The sequence below is a fragment of the Vulpes vulpes genome, unplaced genomic scaffold, assembly GCF_048418805.1.
Source record: "Vulpes vulpes isolate BD-2025 unplaced genomic scaffold, VulVul3 Bu000000661, whole genome shotgun sequence".
Lineage (NCBI taxonomy): Eukaryota > Metazoa > Chordata > Mammalia > Carnivora > Canidae > Vulpes > Vulpes vulpes.
The window spans coordinates 238,576-256,712 of record NW_027325741.1 but is presented as its reverse complement, the minus strand read 5'-3'; the positions used below and the strand labels follow the sequence as shown (position 1 = coordinate 256,712).

Sequence of the window (18,137 nt, the reverse complement as noted above, 5' to 3'; positions counted from 1 at the left end):
GAGTGAAATCATATGGTATTTGTCTTTCTCTGACTGAATTATTTCTCTTAGCATTAGACTCTGGCTCCTTTCATGTTGTAGCAAATGCAAGATTTTGTTATTTTATGGCTGAGTAATATTCCATTGCAGATATATATATATATACCACAGCATCTTTGATTGGGGCTGTTTCCATTATTTGGCTATTATAGATAATGCTGCTATAAACATCAGGGTGCAGGTATCCCTTTAAATTAGTATTTCGTATTCTTTAGGTAAATACCTATAATGCAACTGCTGGATCATAGAATAGTTCTATTTTGAACTTTTTTAGGAACTTCCATACAATTTTCTAGAGTGGCTGCACCAGTTTGCATTCCCACCCACAGTGCGAGAGGGTTCCCCGTCTCCATTTCCTTGCCAATACCTGTTGTTTCTTATGTTGTTGATTTTAGCCATTCTGATGGATATGAAGCTATATTGTAGTTTTGATTTGTATTTCCCTGATGATCAGTGATGTTGAGCATCTTTTCATGTGTCTGCTGGCCATCTGTATGTCTTCTTTGGAAAAGTGTCTGTTCATATATTCTGCACATTTTTTAAAATTATTTTTTGAGTGTTGAGTTTTATAAGTTCTTTATATATTTTGGACACAAACCCTTCTCAGATATGCCATTTGCAAATATCTTCTCCCTTTCTATAAGTTGCCTTTTGGTTTTGTTGATTGTTTCCTTCACTGTGCAGATGTGTTTTATTTTGATGAAGTCCCAACAGTTTATTTTTATTTTATTCCACTTGTCTCAGGAGACATATCTAGAATGAAGATGCTACGGACAATGTCAAATGGACTATTGCCTATGTTCTCCTCTACAGTTTTTATGGTTTCCTGTTTCACATTTAGGTCTTTAATCGATTTTGAATTTATTTTCGTATATGCTATAATAAAGTGGTCCAGTTTCGTTCTTTTGTGTGTTCTTTTTAATTGAACAGTTAGCCTAATGCTAAACCTCATTTGCTATTGAGAATTAAACTCAATTAAATTAGATTTAAATTTAAAAATTAAGTTAAATATAAATACACTATATCAGTACATCTGATAGCAACATAATTCCTATCTAAAATCATAACTAGTTTATTGGCATTGCAATGTAGTGTATAATATGCTTTGAAAATATCAGGTTACTATATGTTAAGATACACTTGAAATTCTTATTAATTTGCACAATAGCTCTGTTTGCAAAAAGTATTTGCTAAAAACATATTTTTTCTACTTAGTGCTATTATATTTAAGATATGTTCCCATAGGAAAAATTAACCCCAAAGCATAATAAAAAATAAATTGTGAATTCCAAAATTCAATGCAAAGGACACTATGCAACTAAGAGAGTGAAATTTATGCACATTTAATTCTACTACAATAAATGCAAATTTAGTCAAATGGAAAATTAATCCATATGATCTTCACATCCCCTACACAGTTAATTTGTCTTACTGGGAGTTCTCACTGTTTTTATTGCTTATGCTATTCTTTGAAGTATTTAGCATAATGCTAGCTGAAAGAGCCACATGAAAAAGCATATTCAATGGAGTTCAGAGGAACCAAACTGTTCTGATTTGCATTCTAATAGTAAAAGCATTACTATTTCTTTAAATTTGATAATTTTATGTCTATAAATATTTTTGGCTTCTGATTAATTGATAATTAAAGTATTCTAGGTGCTTAATGGAATTCTGAAAACATATTCAGCAAGTTGACTGAAATAAAAAGGTACTAGGTCTTACTATATATTTTCATTCTGCCTATGAGAAGCTACTCCTTACAGTAGAATATATTCTATTGTTGTGGGAGAAATTGTACTGCTGGGACCATGCAAATGAAAACTGATTGAATATGTGGCAAACTGATACGACCTGTAATTGTATTTTAGTGACACAGATACCTTTTCTTTTAGGAGAGAAGAAGCTTTTCTTACATAAATGACTTGTTTAAAGATTTTTATTATTTGATTGTTAATTTTCTCTTTATGATAATAAAAATAATTGGATTACAATGAAATGGTTTTCTTCTATTTGCCTTTAGAAATATTTAAATGGAAAAGAGTTTGGTACTCCAAACTACAAGTATCTATTCAACCTGAAATGGATCCACAAAGACAAATCTCTACAAAACACTGAATTTGCTGTCCTATTAATGGATCCAGAACTCTATTGGATATAGCACAACTTTTAATGTTTTGTTGAAGTCATTGGTTCAGATCTTGCTATATTCTTAAAATCTATAGCATATCAATTTTATTTTACTTTATTTTTTAATTTTTTTAGCATATCAATTTTACCTATACACCCAGGTAGATCTTGATTCACATAGATAACATGTTCATAAAAAATTATATTTCAAATTAGTAATATAAATGAGTCTTTATATGAATTCAATTTGAGATATGGCCATATAGTTTATAGTCTTACAGCGTCTAATTAATAATAATAATATCATATCAAATTAAGTCATCTACAAAGCATTTTTTACTTTTAAAAATATGGTTTTATAAAAACATTGTTTGGCATTATAGACTGTAGAACCTCATTATCTCCACACAAATGTTAATTTGTTAAACAAATCCCAGCGGGCAATTCATGGATTTATTCATTGTTGGTTTACTTACAGTTAAGCCTTTTGGCAAATTCCTATGTGGACACTATATGACTAGGGTTTGGGGCAGCTTTAATTAAAATTTATAAGTTTATGACAGTTGTATAGGACTATAATAATTGAACAAAGGAAATGTCACCAGTTAATTAAAAGCACACATCTGAGAGGCATAATTAAAATTTTGCATCTTAGACATGAGTGTTTCCTCGTGCCTTAAGTTTTTTGTTGTTGTTTTTTTTTTATAGAGAAAGCTAAAACTGAAATATGTGGACTCTATCCATACAGGAAAGTACCACAAAGTGAAATCGTTTGACATTGATTATATCGACAAGGGTGCATGTAGTTCATTTCTATGACTTGCTCATAGGAGGATATTAAGATAAAGTTTGCCTTGGGCAAAATAATGGAAATGAGAGTAAAGTACTGAATTATTCAATCATTCTATTAGAGAAAATAGAGAAGAATTTAAGAATGTTTCTCATCATGAATATAATGAGGATATTTATATATATTTACAATTAATCTTCACTTTTATAAATATTTATTTTCTAAAATATATTGTTTGGTATTTTCAATACTCTTGAGTTCTGTTATTTAGACTTTTAATTTTCATATCGAAATGAATCACGATTTTCTACACAGCTGATTTAGAGTAGTAAAGCAAGAGAGTTTATCAATTTGGGGCAATATACCCAAAAACTCCTACTCATAAAGTTTGAAATTACGCAGCGGGGAGGGCAACTTTTAATTTGGGGAATTTGAAAATGCACAAAAGCAGGACTGCCCAGACAAAGGAGTGACAGTGCAATTTTTTTTAGTAGATAATACATTTGTATTGATGTTTAAATAAATATGGAAAGAAGAAAGCAGAAGCTCTCACTGTGACTCCCCCTATTACCACATCTGTGGACTTTGGCAGTGAAAGGTTTTGCTTTCAGAACTGAAACAGGAAGACAGTGGCCCCTGTTAAGGAAAGGAAAAAAAAAAAAAAAAGATTATTCTCACTACTTCTCACTCCAACCGGAAGGGCCTTAAAAATAATAAGTAGATGCAGGACGCCTGGGTGGCTCAGTCAGTTAAGCATCTGCCTTCGGCTCAGGTCAAGATCCCAGGGTCCTGGATCAAGCCCAGCATGGGGTTCCCTGCTCAGTGGGGAGTCTGCTTCTCTCTCTCATGATCCCCCTGTTTGCATACTCTCTCTCTCTCTCTCTCTATCAAATAAATAAATAAAGTCCTTAAAAAATAATAAGTATATGGTAAGACTTTTCTTTCTCATTCATTCAGGCTCTTTCTATCGAGAACACTGCCCCCAGGTATTAAGGTGGCATATATGGCTGCCATCAAATATGGTAAAAAAAAAAAAAGGCTACCCTAAAAATGTTTGCTAAAAAAGCAAGTTAAGCTAAGAACTTTTGGATACCCTCAAAACATCCTGAGAATAATGACAAAACATAAATACTGATGTCTCTTGAGTCACATCTGTACCTAGGACATAAAGTTTACAATCACCTAAATAATATCTTGATAAAGGGTGAACGTGCATTTAAACTGCCCACCTTTGTTTTCTTCCACTTTTATCTAAATGAGAGCTGTTTTTAAGTTAAATTAAGCTTGATGTCCTAACTTCCTAAACATAAATATTGTTTATATTTAGAGAGTACTAAGAGCCCTGGATATTTGGTCCTACTTGCTTTTTAAGGATATAAGGAATATTATATTGAAAATGTAAAAGTAGGGGCAGCCTGGGTGGCTCAGCGGTTTAGCGCCACCTTCAGCCCAGGGCCTGACCCTGGAGACCCAGGATCGACTCCCACATCACTCTCCCTGCATGGAGCCTGCTTCTCCTTCTGCCTGTGTCTCTACTCTCTCTCTCTCTCTCTCTCTCTCTCTCTCTCTCTCTCCTCACAAATAAATAAATATTTAAAAAAAGAAAATGTAAAAGTAAAAACATAAAAAGGGCATATATTTTTAACAAATAAGTGACATAGAAATACATACCCATAGCAAGAAGACGGCAGAAGACAAGTCTCACACACACATGTACACAAATATAAAAAAGGAAGGGAAAAAAGAAAAAAAGAAAAAGAAGGAGTTTGGAAAGGAAGAAGTGCAGGAGGAGCCCAGTCACACATAGATGAAACCAGCATTCGTAAATCACTGTCAGAAGAAAATGTTCATGGTGCAAATCTTGAAGCAAGCAATTTTGAAGTACTCTCCAAGAGGTTTAAAAAGTTTCTGTGTTCTTTAATTAAATAATGTCATTTTTAGAAACATATTCCAAGGATTACATAATGATAAAACCCAAAATTAGAAGTAAAGATGTTCAATATAGTGTTATTTAGAATATAAAACTGGAGAGAGAAATCTGAATCCAAATAGTTAATATGTAAAATATAGCGTATCTAAAAGATGAATGTTATATGATAAATAAAACCAGAATTGTAGAATATATGATAATATAGGAAAATATTCACATTGTATTTTATTTTATTTTCATTGAAGTATTGTTGATATACAATGTTACATTAGTTTCAGGTGTAAAATTGAGTGATTTGGCAACTCTGTAAGTTATGCTATGCTCATCACAAATATAGCTACCATCTGTCACCATACAATGCTATTACAGTATCATTGACTATATTCCCTATGCTGATTCCTTTTATTCTTGTGGCCTATTGATTCCATAACTGATAGTCTGTACCTCCCACTCCCCTTCACCCATTTTGCCCATCTCCCACTGACTCCCTTGTGGCAGCCACTAGTTCGTTCTGTGTATTTATGGGTTGGTTCTTTATTATTTGTTTTGTTTTTAAATCCCATATATAAGTGGAATTATATGGAATTTGTCTTTCTCTATCTGATTTATTTCACTTAACACAATACCCTCTAGGTCCATCCATGTTATTACAATGACAAAATCTCATTATTTCTTATGAATGAGTATATCCCATTGCACATATGTATCATGCCTTCTTTATTCATTTATCTATTGAAGGATACTTAAATAACTTCGTATCTTGGCTATTGTAAATAATGCTGCATCAATAATCATCAGGGAAATGCAAATCCAAACCACCATGAGATACCATCTTACACCAGTCAGAATGGCTAGTATCATAAAAACAGGAAATAAATGTTAACAGGGATGTAGACAAAAAGGGAATCCTCATACACTGTTGGCAGGAATGCAAATTGTTGCAACAGTGAAGAATGGAATTTTGAGGCTTCTCAAAAATTAGAAATGGAAACATCATAAGATCCAATAATTTACATTGTATTTTAAAGTTAAAAAGCACAAGAAATAGAACTATATAATATGAGCCTAATAGGGAAAAAATGCATAAATAAAGCATCTGTATAAGGAAATAGGTCCTTCCTTTTATGTCTGTTTTTTCCAACTTCCACAATTAACATGCATTGCTGTTAGAATTAAAAATTAAGTAATGATAATAATTATTATTAGAAACTTAAATAATAATTATTATTGCCAGGATCATGGTAATTAACATATATTTAACTGCTTACTGAGTTCCAGGTGCTGTTCACAATCCTTGCGCCTTCACAAAAAACCTGTGAGTGGCTGAAAGTAAGATTTTTAATTCTGCTGTTGACTTTTTGAATCAATTACTGATTCATTTGAACTACATGGTGAGAGTGGTACTGAACTATTAAGTCTTATGGCTTTCTAAGCTAATCTCAGAAGGTTTGAGTTGGCTTCCTTATATTCACAGAAAGGACAAAAATATTTCAGTCTTATTTTCAAAAAAGCTGGCTGAAAACGAACTTTCCAAAAGTATAAATAGATTGTGACCTATAATTTGAAACATGTCAGAATATATTAAGTAGTATCTGGGAGGGCGCTAGGTATGATCCAGTTCCTCCTTTTCTTTTTCAGGCTTTGCTGAATAGTTCTCTGTAATCTTTATGATACTTAAGACAACTCGACAGCTATAGTCAACTTACTAAAATTGTGTATAAATGGGCACTCACTTTCTGTTCAGGAAAACATTATATAAAGTGGAAAAGTAGAATGTCAAATCTCTTTATCAAAAAGACTAGCAATTTTTTTAAGCATTCAAAACTTTTATCACTTGAATCTAAGTCAGAAGTGAAGATGGATTTCAAAAAGCAGAGTGGTCTTGGGCATTAGGGGTCAGGAGATGGGCTTTCTGATTGCAATCTAGTATCTAACCAAATGAGGCTATGGTGACTTGTCTCTCAGCTTATTATTTTTCTCCTATATAAAATAACAAAAATGTGGTTTTTGTTCAAATAGTAAAGATATCGTGAGTAAAGGGTAACTTTCAGATAGTATTTTTGTGGAACATTAAATATAAGCATTTATTAATATGCTCTGCAGTTTAAATGTCAATGAAATTCTATTATCTAGACTCAATGTATTCATCAGACTATTGAATTAAACAATGACTGTATATATTGAAAACTTGTTAGGTAGAAAACATTACAACCAGGAATAAAAATTTATAAGCACCAGACTTACTCAACAAGTAAGGGTTAAGATGCATCGGGGTTCACATTGACAAATGACTATGAATTCAATAAATTGCTTAAAAAGAGAACTGACTAATGATGCTCACTAGCAGGTATCTACTCAGAAATAATAAACACTGTCACTGTCTCATAGGAAGTTCATATGTAATTACTTTTGCTAGCATTCCTTCATGGCAATCAACCACACATTTTCAAGCATTATGTTTAAATAGAAAAAAAAAGAGTAATGATTTATTTGTCCAATATTGAGCAGAGAAGTAATTTTACCTACTTAAAGTCATATAATATTGATTAAATACACTGAAGAGTAGCATATTTATAATCATCTTAAAAACTGTTTATTAAATAAATCTAGCTTTTAAAAACAGACACCAGTAGTATATCAAGTCACTGAAAAATGCCAACAGATACACATTTATAATATTCAAATATGAATATAGGTTTTTGAGCATATTGATTGATTGATATTTATTCATATATTACTTGACCAAAAGATTTATTCATATATTACTTGAACAAAAGCTACACAGCAAATTTTACTCTAAAATTATTAGCAAGTAAATAGTGATTTCTATATGGAATATATATCCAGTAATTAAAATATTTTGGAAATTTAACTACTTAATTTTGTTTATTATAGTGCCTACTACATTTTAAATGTTTAATAAATATGAAAAACTCTGTCAAATTCCTTAGACATATTACTTTATTTAATCCTTATCACTCTATTATGTCTAACATTGTGTTATTTTTCAGATGTGAACTTGAGTGGCTAAGTAAGAACACTAAAATCCAAGAATCTAGGATATTCAAAAGTCAGTGCTCTAAGACATTACTTATTATCACTGAAAATCAGCAATAGTCTGTCCATATCAGAGAAATCACTGGCTATGACTATATAGCTAAAAGTAACATATAATCAAATAGGTCCATTTATCTAAAAACTGTAACAAAATCATATAAATTTAACGTTCATTTAACAAGGACTAATGATAATTTTTTATGCTATCCATGTAGTTACCTATCTATATGATAGAAAAGTTTGCATTTTTATTATATATTTTAAAACATTATTTGAACTGGTATATATGGATAGGATATGGGCATATTATTTTCAAAAGAATATGGAAAAACTGTGTATTGGGATTCCATATGCAGTTTTTTAATAAAAGCATATGTACTCAGTTGTTTAAATAATAAACAATCTGTTTAATAATAATACTAATAGTAATTATAATACCAATACGACTACTACTTTTTTTTTCAATACGACTACTACTACTACTAATACTACCAATTAAGTACGTGCTATGTGGCAGACGTTGTATGATGTGTTTTACCAGCACATAGTAGGCATCATTGACACCATTTTACAGAATGAGATGCAAAATGAGATCTAGTGAGGAAATGTAAGTTTGGCAAAGCCACACAATTAATAAATATCTAACAATATTTGATTCCCAGATCTAATGCCAAAAATAAACAATTTTATTTGTGCCAAATTTATTTAGTTCTTGTTAAATATTCTTATGAACTATTTCAGAATTAATCATTTTTACTGAGACTAGTTTAAGTATGTAAGGGCCACGTAAGACCAGTGAAATTTCAAGAACCCTGTGAGAATCCAAGACATTTCCATTTCTCTCTCTCTCTTTCTTTTTTTTAAGATTTTATTTATTTGAGAGAGAGAGTAAATGAATAAGAACACAAACCAGGGGAGGGGTAGAGAGAGAGAGGGAGGAGACTCCCCACTGAGCAGGAAGCCCAATGCGAGACTTGATCCTTGGGGATCATGACCTGAGCAGAAAGCAGTCTCTTAACCTACTGAGCCAAGCAGGCACCCATTTCTCTTTTCCTTATGATCAATACAATCTTTAGTTGTGTCAGTGAATATTCCTTAATATTGACTATAGATGATTAGCACTTTTAATTATATTTTTGCCATATTTGACATTAGCTACTATTAGTTATCTAGTTAAATCTCAGTAGTTTATCTAGTTAAATCTCAGTAGTTTATTATTTACTTACCTTGTTGCATGAAAATTTGCTGGCACATTTTAGAAGATGTATGCAACAAGTTTCCATTTATCTACGAACGGAAGCAGATATATTAATAATAAATTAATCAAGAAAATAAACTAAGCTCCATTTGTTGTACACAGCTAGTAAGGCACTTTGCTAACTTATAGTGTCGAACTTGAGTATGGAGCATACCCGTCACTGGGAGAAATCACTAGTCTACAGAAATCACGTATGCTACCAGGACAATATTTATGAGAAGAATTTTCTCTCTTGTGGGTCATGGGGGAGTTGATGAGCCTAGGACAAAGAGAGAATGGTCTGTCAGTTACGAAGGACAAGGAGTCCAGAGTGAGAAGACTGAGACTGTAGTATTCAGATAGAGAATTATTGGAGCCATCAAACTGTATTACATCACCAAAATAAGTTTAGAAGAATATATTTTAAGAGAAAGAAAGAGAAAGCATAAAAGCAATTGAAAAGGACAATCAGAAAAAGATACGGACATCAGTAATGGTAATGTCTTAGACACCAAGATAGAATTTTCAAGAGGAGATGCGAAATAAAATGTGTAATAAAAATAAGAAGTTTCAAGAATAAAATGTGTAAAATTATGGAGAACATCTGAGGAGGATGATTGAAAAGAAATCAGTGGATTTAGAGATTAAGAGATCAGAGATAAATATATAATAAAGAAAACACACATTAACTTCTCCATCCCTAAACCTGTTTTACCACTAGGGAATCAGAAGTGCTTGATGTGAACAATACATACATATTGAGGGATCTGTCCTCTCTTCTGAAATAACAAAGAAGTAACAGATTAAGATACCTTTTTTTATATATTAAAAAAAAATTAAAACTGTAAACCCAGTGAAGGATTGGAATGTGACTTTATGATGGAAGATTTTGTTTGGTAGAATTGGAAGCTATGAGTATAGACTAAAAAAAAAAAAGCTCAAGTATGTATCAAAATTTGAAGGTATACAAGTAAATGGACTTGATAAAAATACTAGGTGTGCTTTATTGTTTGTGTTTCTCATGTGGAGTTTCTGTGTGTGTGTGTTTTCTTTTTAAAGTGTGGGATTAAATATGTTGAGAAAGTAAAGAGAAAGAAAGACCCATCCTTCAAAGTTAAAAATGTTGGAGTCTGAGAGTAAGGTTGATGGAGAATTTCTGCTTTATCCCATCGCTGCCATGCAAGCTCAAATTTAATTTTATCTTAAATAAATAACAAACATTAAATGTGTAATTTAAGACAGTTTTCCAAATGATTTTCTTAGAATGTGACGGTGTCTTTTTTAGGACGCAGTTACAAAGTCATAAATGGCGAAGCTCAATAGAAATAACAACAACAGTAATAATAATAAACAATTGGAGCCAAAGTATCATTGTGTGCTCTCTATGTGCCTCGTACCTTTAGAAATGCTTTGCACATATCATCTCATTTACTTTACTTTTCATTTCATTTACTATGATTCTCCCTAACAACCCCATATTATTATCTCCATGTTTTGCACAAGGAAAAAGAAGCAGAGAAGTGATGCCCATGGCCTCACAACCAGTAATTGGTACAGATAGTCTATAACCAGGCAGTCTAACAACTCACACTTTTCAGGTCTGAATGCTATAAAAACTAGACTGAGTAGAGGCAACAGACTGATCCTCTCCCTCCTTCCTCAGGTTAATTGATGCTCTTTTTGATTATACTACTCTTGTAAGCTGTCAACTCCCAAGCTCCCTGGATGCTTCACTGCTATAAATCTATACCTTAGTCTTCGTAACAGTATTGTTGCCTTTTCAAATGCCGAAATTAAATTGAGCTACCTAAAAAATCTTTATAAATAAATCCAATGCAACTTGTTAGGGCGCACCCAGAGAGAGTCGTGAAAATATTAGATGGAAGCCCATTATAAAACTCTGTGACAGGTGGTTCATCTCCCATCAGCAAACAAAAGATCTACTGTATCAACACACAGTTTCAAGTTGGTAATGTTCCCCTGAATATGAAGATTTCTACTTGTCAAAAAGAAATCCTCCTTATAAAGGAAGAAAAAGAGCCTTTTGAAAATAATTCAGCCAGGATCTAAATGATGTGAGGCAGATGCTGGATGTGGAAGTGGGGGGACAACCTGGTCACTCTGCCCTAGTTTCAAAGCAGCTACAGATGAGATGAAAGCATGGTGTCATTCTCTCAGTGACTGGGACAGAATAGATTTCAAGGGCCTTCGTGGGTTGCATTTGTTTCTTTCAAACTTCTTTCATTTTAATGTTTTTCACTCTTAATTTAAAGAAACCTAGAAAATAATGGAGAAAAACATAAATCCACGGTGCTGAAGTCCTACCACCATATGGCACTTTTTATGATTATCCTAATGCATTTTGATTTCTCCTGTATTTTCTGTTCTGTTTGTTTTACATTTAGCTCATGTTAATTTGTGTCCCTGTGTAAATGTTCTATTTCTCTGTAAGGCAGTCACTGGTTCTTGCTGATGAAGAGGAACTACTTCTTTTGTTCAGGGCTTTCATTTACCTTAGTAACTGTGTTCCAACAATTTGCTGTCCTCTTCATCTTCTACCACTATTCATTCCCTTGTTTGTGTCTCTGTCTTTCACCCATTATTGTTCCCATGAAGATATTTTTTTCTATATGTAAGCAACAACTAGAAAATTCACTACCATTATAAGAAAAATATTTAGCTAAAAGTTTTAAAGCCATTTTCTGGGAATGGAAAACACGATGTTACTCAGCTTTTAATGTACATAAAATTTACCTTGTTTCTCAACCTACTAATAGGCATTTATCTGCCACCAAAGTAATAACATTTATGCAGACGTTTTAAAGCAATGCTACTCACCATTAAAAATGTATGTAACTTTCTTCACTGAGAAGCAAAAGCTTCAAGCATGTTTAAAGGTGTGGAGAGCTTTCGATGCAAAATAAATAAATAAATTATGGAACCTCAACTTATTTATTCTCTTGGAAAGGCAGGTGGCTTTCATTTGGAGGCATTTTATTCACTTATGAGTGCTTTTCAAAAAAATGTAGAACCTATGACAATAGAGAAAACTTATGTCATTTTCACATTTCAAGTCTTAAGACTTCTACTCATACATTTTTATGACCAGTCTAATTATACCTCATGTCTACAAAGGTGAGAGAGGCGATGGCTGGATATTCTCTGCTGCTAGTCAACTGGGTGACACTTCCGAGTCATAGTTAATTCAGATCTATGACTAAATTTCTTTTTTATTCTTTTTCATGTGATTTCTTCACATTTGTACAACCTCCAAACTTCGCTATTCCGCATTACAAATGATAGCTATTATTTCGTTTTGTTTTCCTGAGTTTCTCCTACATAGCTGCTTCGGTACTCCCATTTTCCACCCAGGCCTTGGCATTCCAGCCAGTTAGAGAGACTCATTCTTGATCTAACAGTTAACTGTGTTATGTTCCAAGCACCCTAAAGGATTGCTCACCTTTACTTGTGATATTAGTTTCCACAGAGCAAATAAAGAAAAATATCCATAGATGATCCATTAGATCTACTCTCATGTGCTGTTAACATTAGACTTTAAATCATCTTACTAGACTACAAGGGACAGTCCTTTCCCATGAATAAAAAAACACAAGATGAAATAAAATAGGACTTATTAAGTGCTTACATACTAAATGCGGTGTATAAATTTACATCGATTAAAATAACTAATCGCATAAATATTATAGATGGTATGACCATTTTAAACTTATTAAAATATTTATAAGTCTAAGCTCATGCTTTAGCAGTGGTGGTCCATGATGATTCGACACTGAGAGATATGATCATGATTGTCTCTATTTTATACTCTAATGGCTGATACAATCTACGTTACTATATGAGTAGAAAAAAATGATCGGAAAAAGCAAAATGGACATGAAGAGAGAAGTACAAAGAATAACGTGAGCACTTCAGAGCATAACACACCTGTATAAATGTGTAATTATTCATAAAATGAGCTCTGGTTATTTTACCTGATGTGAACCTGAGTTAATCTTCTAACCTAGGCTTCACTGGAATGTGGGAAAATGCAGACGCATCGAGGTCAGCCTCCTGCCTACAGTCACAGAGGAAGTGTGGACCCACCTTGACCAGCATCTTGGCTTCCTGTCTCTTGTCTAGTGAGGATTCTGTGAAGATAAACCATTCTAGCCAAGTAACTTCTTCGTTTTGTTACCTTTTCTTTTCCAATAGGGAGACCCACCTGCAGCTGTGCCCTGGGGTTCACTGGACCAAACTGTGGTAAGACAGTCTGTGAGGAGTTTTGTCAAAATGGAGGCACCTGCAGCGTGACTGCCGGGAACCAGCCCTCCTGCCACTGCCAGGCCGAACACACTGGAGACAGGTGTCAGTACTGTAAGTGACAGCAACTCCCACCAGACAGTCCGAGGGCATGCGTTGAGGTTGACGTGAAGTAGTTTTCTTATCTCCATGTTCCATCCCTTATCTCAATTTCAGCAGCCCCTGATTTTTCAGGGTCACTCCCTCTGTCACTCTAACTCCAACAGTATTTTATACTGTTCCTCATCCTTCTCATTTTAAAGATTCTATGTTTCTTCCTTCCCTAACTTATAATCCATCACTGTAATCATGACTTAGTATATACCCACAATTCCCTTGTTCCTTCTTCCCTTCTACTGTACTTTCCTAGAAAACTGTAATCACGGTTAACTCCAATTCTCCACCTGTTCTGAACCAGTGCCCCATGGCTGGATGCAACTGAAGAAAATCACATGCTCACTTGAGTTTTTATCACTAATTTCAAACGGGCACTTACTGTGGCTTCTACTGTATTTTGCTAATCTACTGGTATCTTTGTCATATCTTCTGTTTTCTTCCCAAACCTTGAATACCTGCTCCCCAGATTTATCCTGAGCTCAAGAACTTGCTTTCTGTTTCATTGATCAAAATAGAAGCTAACTAAAGAGAACTGCCACAAGCTCCCACCATCACATCTCTCGAATTACTTTATCTTCTACCCATAGATTATCTCCTTATGACCAGGAACCACATGCTACCCCAAATGCTACGCTGTCCACTCATACATCGATCCCTCTTAGCTACTTATGGACACATCTCTTACAACTGTTCCCATCTTTCTCCTTTATCAATATTTTCCTCTCTCCCTAGTTCTATCTTGAACAACCTTGCCTTGTGCCCACACTCCTTCGACCCACAACTTCATTTCCTGACTTACTATTTTTCTTTTACCAGTAGCATTACTCTAAAGAGTTGTTACATGCTACAGTTTCCTCTTTATTTTTCTTTTGACCTCACCTCTGTCAGGTTTTTATCTTCACTATTTTGCTTAAGTATCTTTCATCAGAATCAAGTTAATTTATTTTATTGTCATCCATGTTCTCATATCCAGTTACCAATTCTTATTTTATCCCACAGTCATCAGTAAATCACTCCCTCCTTAAAATACTTTCAATTGAAAAAAATAAAAAAATAAAAAAATTAAAAAAAAAAACTTTCAATTGTTCTTACCACTTTCTTGTTTCCCTTCCCATTTCAGTGGTTGCTTCTTTTCATCGTTTTTTGCCGGTTCCTCCTCTTCTCCCTGACCTTTAAACATTGGAGTGGCTCATGACTGTACTTGAATTTCTTCTTTTTTCTCAAAACACTCACTCCATGAGCCTGTGATTTCTATACAAATTGGAACATTAGAATAAACAGTTTTTATAAAATTTTGTAAGATACAGTTTCCCCAAACATCATCTCCAAAGATTCTGATTCTCTGAGACTTCCATACAGTTTAGTTTTCCACATGTTTCAGATGTGTGACTGAAATTGAAACCTACTGCCTAGATGATTTCAACTAACTGATGACTTTTAGATCATCCAAATACAGATGATTCTGAATGTATATTTCTAGGTGAATGTCTCTCCTGAATTCCAGATTTTGATACCGATGTGTATATATGACAGTTTGAGTTGGCTTTCAATTATTAACCTGATTTTCTTACCCAAAATTGCTTCTACCATAGTTTTCCCTGTGTCTATAAAAGGAAACACCCATCACTCAGATCCAAGTATCTTGAATTCATTATTATTTTTTTGATCTAACTAACTTCATTTTTTAAAAGATTTTTTATATCTATTTTTTCTTTTTTATATCTATTTTTTATTTTAATTCCAGTATAGCTACAGACAGTGTTATAGTAGTTTCAGGTGTATATAATCCAGCGATTCAACAATGCCGTACAACACCCAGTGCTCATCACAAGTATACTCCTTGATGATCCCTATCACATAATTGGATTCATTCTTGACTGCTTTCTTTCTTTTACATGAACTTCTTTCTCATTTTTTTCCCATTAAAACAGGCCCAGAATCTGAACACTTCTCACCAGCTCCATCCCCACTACCTTCATTGAACGAAGCTTCCAGCGTTGCTAACCTGTATTATTACTAATTGATCTCCATTCTTTCTCTCTGCACCCTCTATACCTACTCTCAAAAGAATAGCCACAGCTGTATGTTGTATTCATAATAAAAAGAATTGTTTTCTGTCTCAACCATATGTAATGAGATCTTTCTATACCCAGACACTCCTGTGGTCATTTCTTTTTTTGCATTAATTCTATTAGTCCATTTAATCCCACTAATGAACTAGGTGTTGCTTTTATTCTCATTTTACAGAGGAGGCTACTGACGAGGCACAAGAGCCTCCTGAATGTCACAGTAAATGGGAAGCCAGCATTCTGTCTGGGTAACCCAACTCCAGACCATACCCTCTAAAATCTACTCAACATTCTGGCCTCCAGGTGGTTTGATATCATTGAGGCCCTTACAAAGAGTAGTCTGGGTCTCTGCTCACTGCAGGAGACACATGGAACAGCATCAAATCAAACAATCTGCAATGACTTAATTTGAGAATAAAGAACAATATTAAATATTTTCCTTCTGTTATAGCAGGCAGTCATTTCTGTTGCAGCAGAGACAAATATGGTTTCAGATTGTTGTTTTTTTTTAAGTGTATATTCTGCTCATGCAGGCCAGCATCTTGACATCCTTAGATGCCACTACCCTCAGCCAATGCTCTTTTCACACTGCTTTCCTGGCTTTATCTCTTAAATATGTGTTATAGGCCAGCAGAGCTTATCTAGCAAACACAATCTGGTCATATACAGGTGTCACACCTTGCTTACACACCTTGCTTACGTCCTCGTGTCTCTCCCCTCCCCACTCTCCTCCCAACATAGCAGGATATTTCAGCACAACTTCCACCTACCAACTCATGGACTTTTTCTTTTTGGCTCCAATATTCTCACAACCCTGAAAGACTTCCAAGCATCAAGGACAACACCAACTACTACCTTGCATAATGTAGACCCTCATTACCATCCAGACCACTTTTGCAGCCTCTCCCTTATTCTAGTAAAACCACAGTTATCATGCTTCTCCACTTGTCAATTCCCATGGCATTGCAACTTTCTCCTGTTATTCCCTTCCTCTGGAATGCATTTTCTTTGGATTCTTTCTCACCTTCCTCTCTCCGTGCCAAGTCCTATCTGTCTCTGCCCAGTTTAAAGGATGTTTCCTTTTTGAAGTTGTTTACATCTGCCCTCAGTTTGAATGAATCTCTTTCTCTTTTGAATTTTCAAGTCACTACTTCTTTACCTCTGTCTGTTTCTATTCACTTTTGCTTGGTATTATTAATTGTGTGCATTCCACCTATTTGTCTGAGATGACCTCTTTGAGATTACATCCAACATTGGCCTTTGTCGAATAAATAAATAATCATAGATAAATAAATGAAAGCAGTTTAGAGACAAGTTAATAAAAGAACAATCAACTTAAAGCACAAGAGCTAGATTTAATCAGAGTACAACCATCTGGTATTTTTCTGTGCAGCTTTTCTCTGTTCCCAATTGGTCCATCATCATAGAACGTTGATCTTTTTTTTTTTTTTAACTTTAAAAAAATTAAGCTGAAGTATCACCATTTTTTATTTTTTTGATCTAAGTTGAAAAAATACTATGTGGCCATCATTATAGCAATTGGGTTTCTTAAAAAGAATAAATTCAGTTCGCATATATTTTAATTGGCAACTTAATAGAATCACAGTCTGAGGTAGCCTGATGCATTATAAAAGGCTGCATTATCATTTTATTATCACTATTAGCAGTCATAGCACTTCCCACCTTTTACTGCAAAGCACTTATTAAAATTAACCAATTAATCCTTAGACAGAGGTTAAATAACTTGCTCAAGGTCCCGACGTAGTAATATTACAGTCAGAATTGGACCCCAGGAGTTGTTGATCAAGATGTCAACAAACATTCCTGCAGTATGGTGATGCTGTGCTTTGGCAGCAATATAAGTCTGTGGACAGGGTCATTAAAATGATAAATCCAACAGCTGACAAAAGCATAATAAATTTAGGATCTATTATATGTGAGTCGGCAAGGTTCAGAGGACCTGGTGTTCTGTCAAAATTGTATCTTGCATATACAAAATCTTTTCTCCATAAATGAAGGAATGACATAATGGTTCATTACGGTGCCTAATTAAAGGTCCATTAGTGGGAGGTAAAACATCAGTTCTTAGTTGTGCTGAGTAAAAACATTTCATGATTCTAATGGCAATATAAAATCCTGAGGTCCAAATGCAAATTAATTTTAACTGAAGCACCCAGGGAGAAGAGACAGAGATAAATAATGGCAAAGTAAAATTGGGTATTCTTTAAGCAAGTTGTTTAGGAACAAATATAGCTCCATTTTGTGCAGATCTGGAGCAAGGATTTCTAATATAAATAAAAGAAAAGAGTAAGCATGTATTTTGCATTTAAATCTGGGTGTTAAATATGGGGTCAATAATATCTGAGGTTTTTAGTGGTTAATAGTAATAACATTAGAGCAAAAGGGCCAGGGAGGACCGACTCAATCTGTGCCTAAAAACCTGGTGTTAAAATCAAATAGCAATCTGTTTGT

The 18,137-nt window shown here is 33.9% G+C and overlaps 1 protein-coding gene across 1 annotated transcript in view; it reads left to right on the top strand.

The window, feature by feature from the left end:
• Positions 1-2,874: 2,874 nt before the first annotated feature.
• The window catches only part of LOC112912713 (low-density lipoprotein receptor-related protein 1B-like), a gene marked incomplete at its 5' end in the record, with an annotated part of 72,674 nt that continues 57,411 nt past the window's right edge, over positions 2,875-18,137 (top strand). Inside the window, 2 exons of the mRNA XM_072745218.1 lie at positions 2,875-2,962; positions 13,393-13,554. Coding sequence (XP_072601319.1) covers positions 2,875-2,962; positions 13,393-13,554 — 250 coding nt within the window. The remainder of the gene's footprint in view (positions 2,963-13,392; positions 13,555-18,137) is intronic.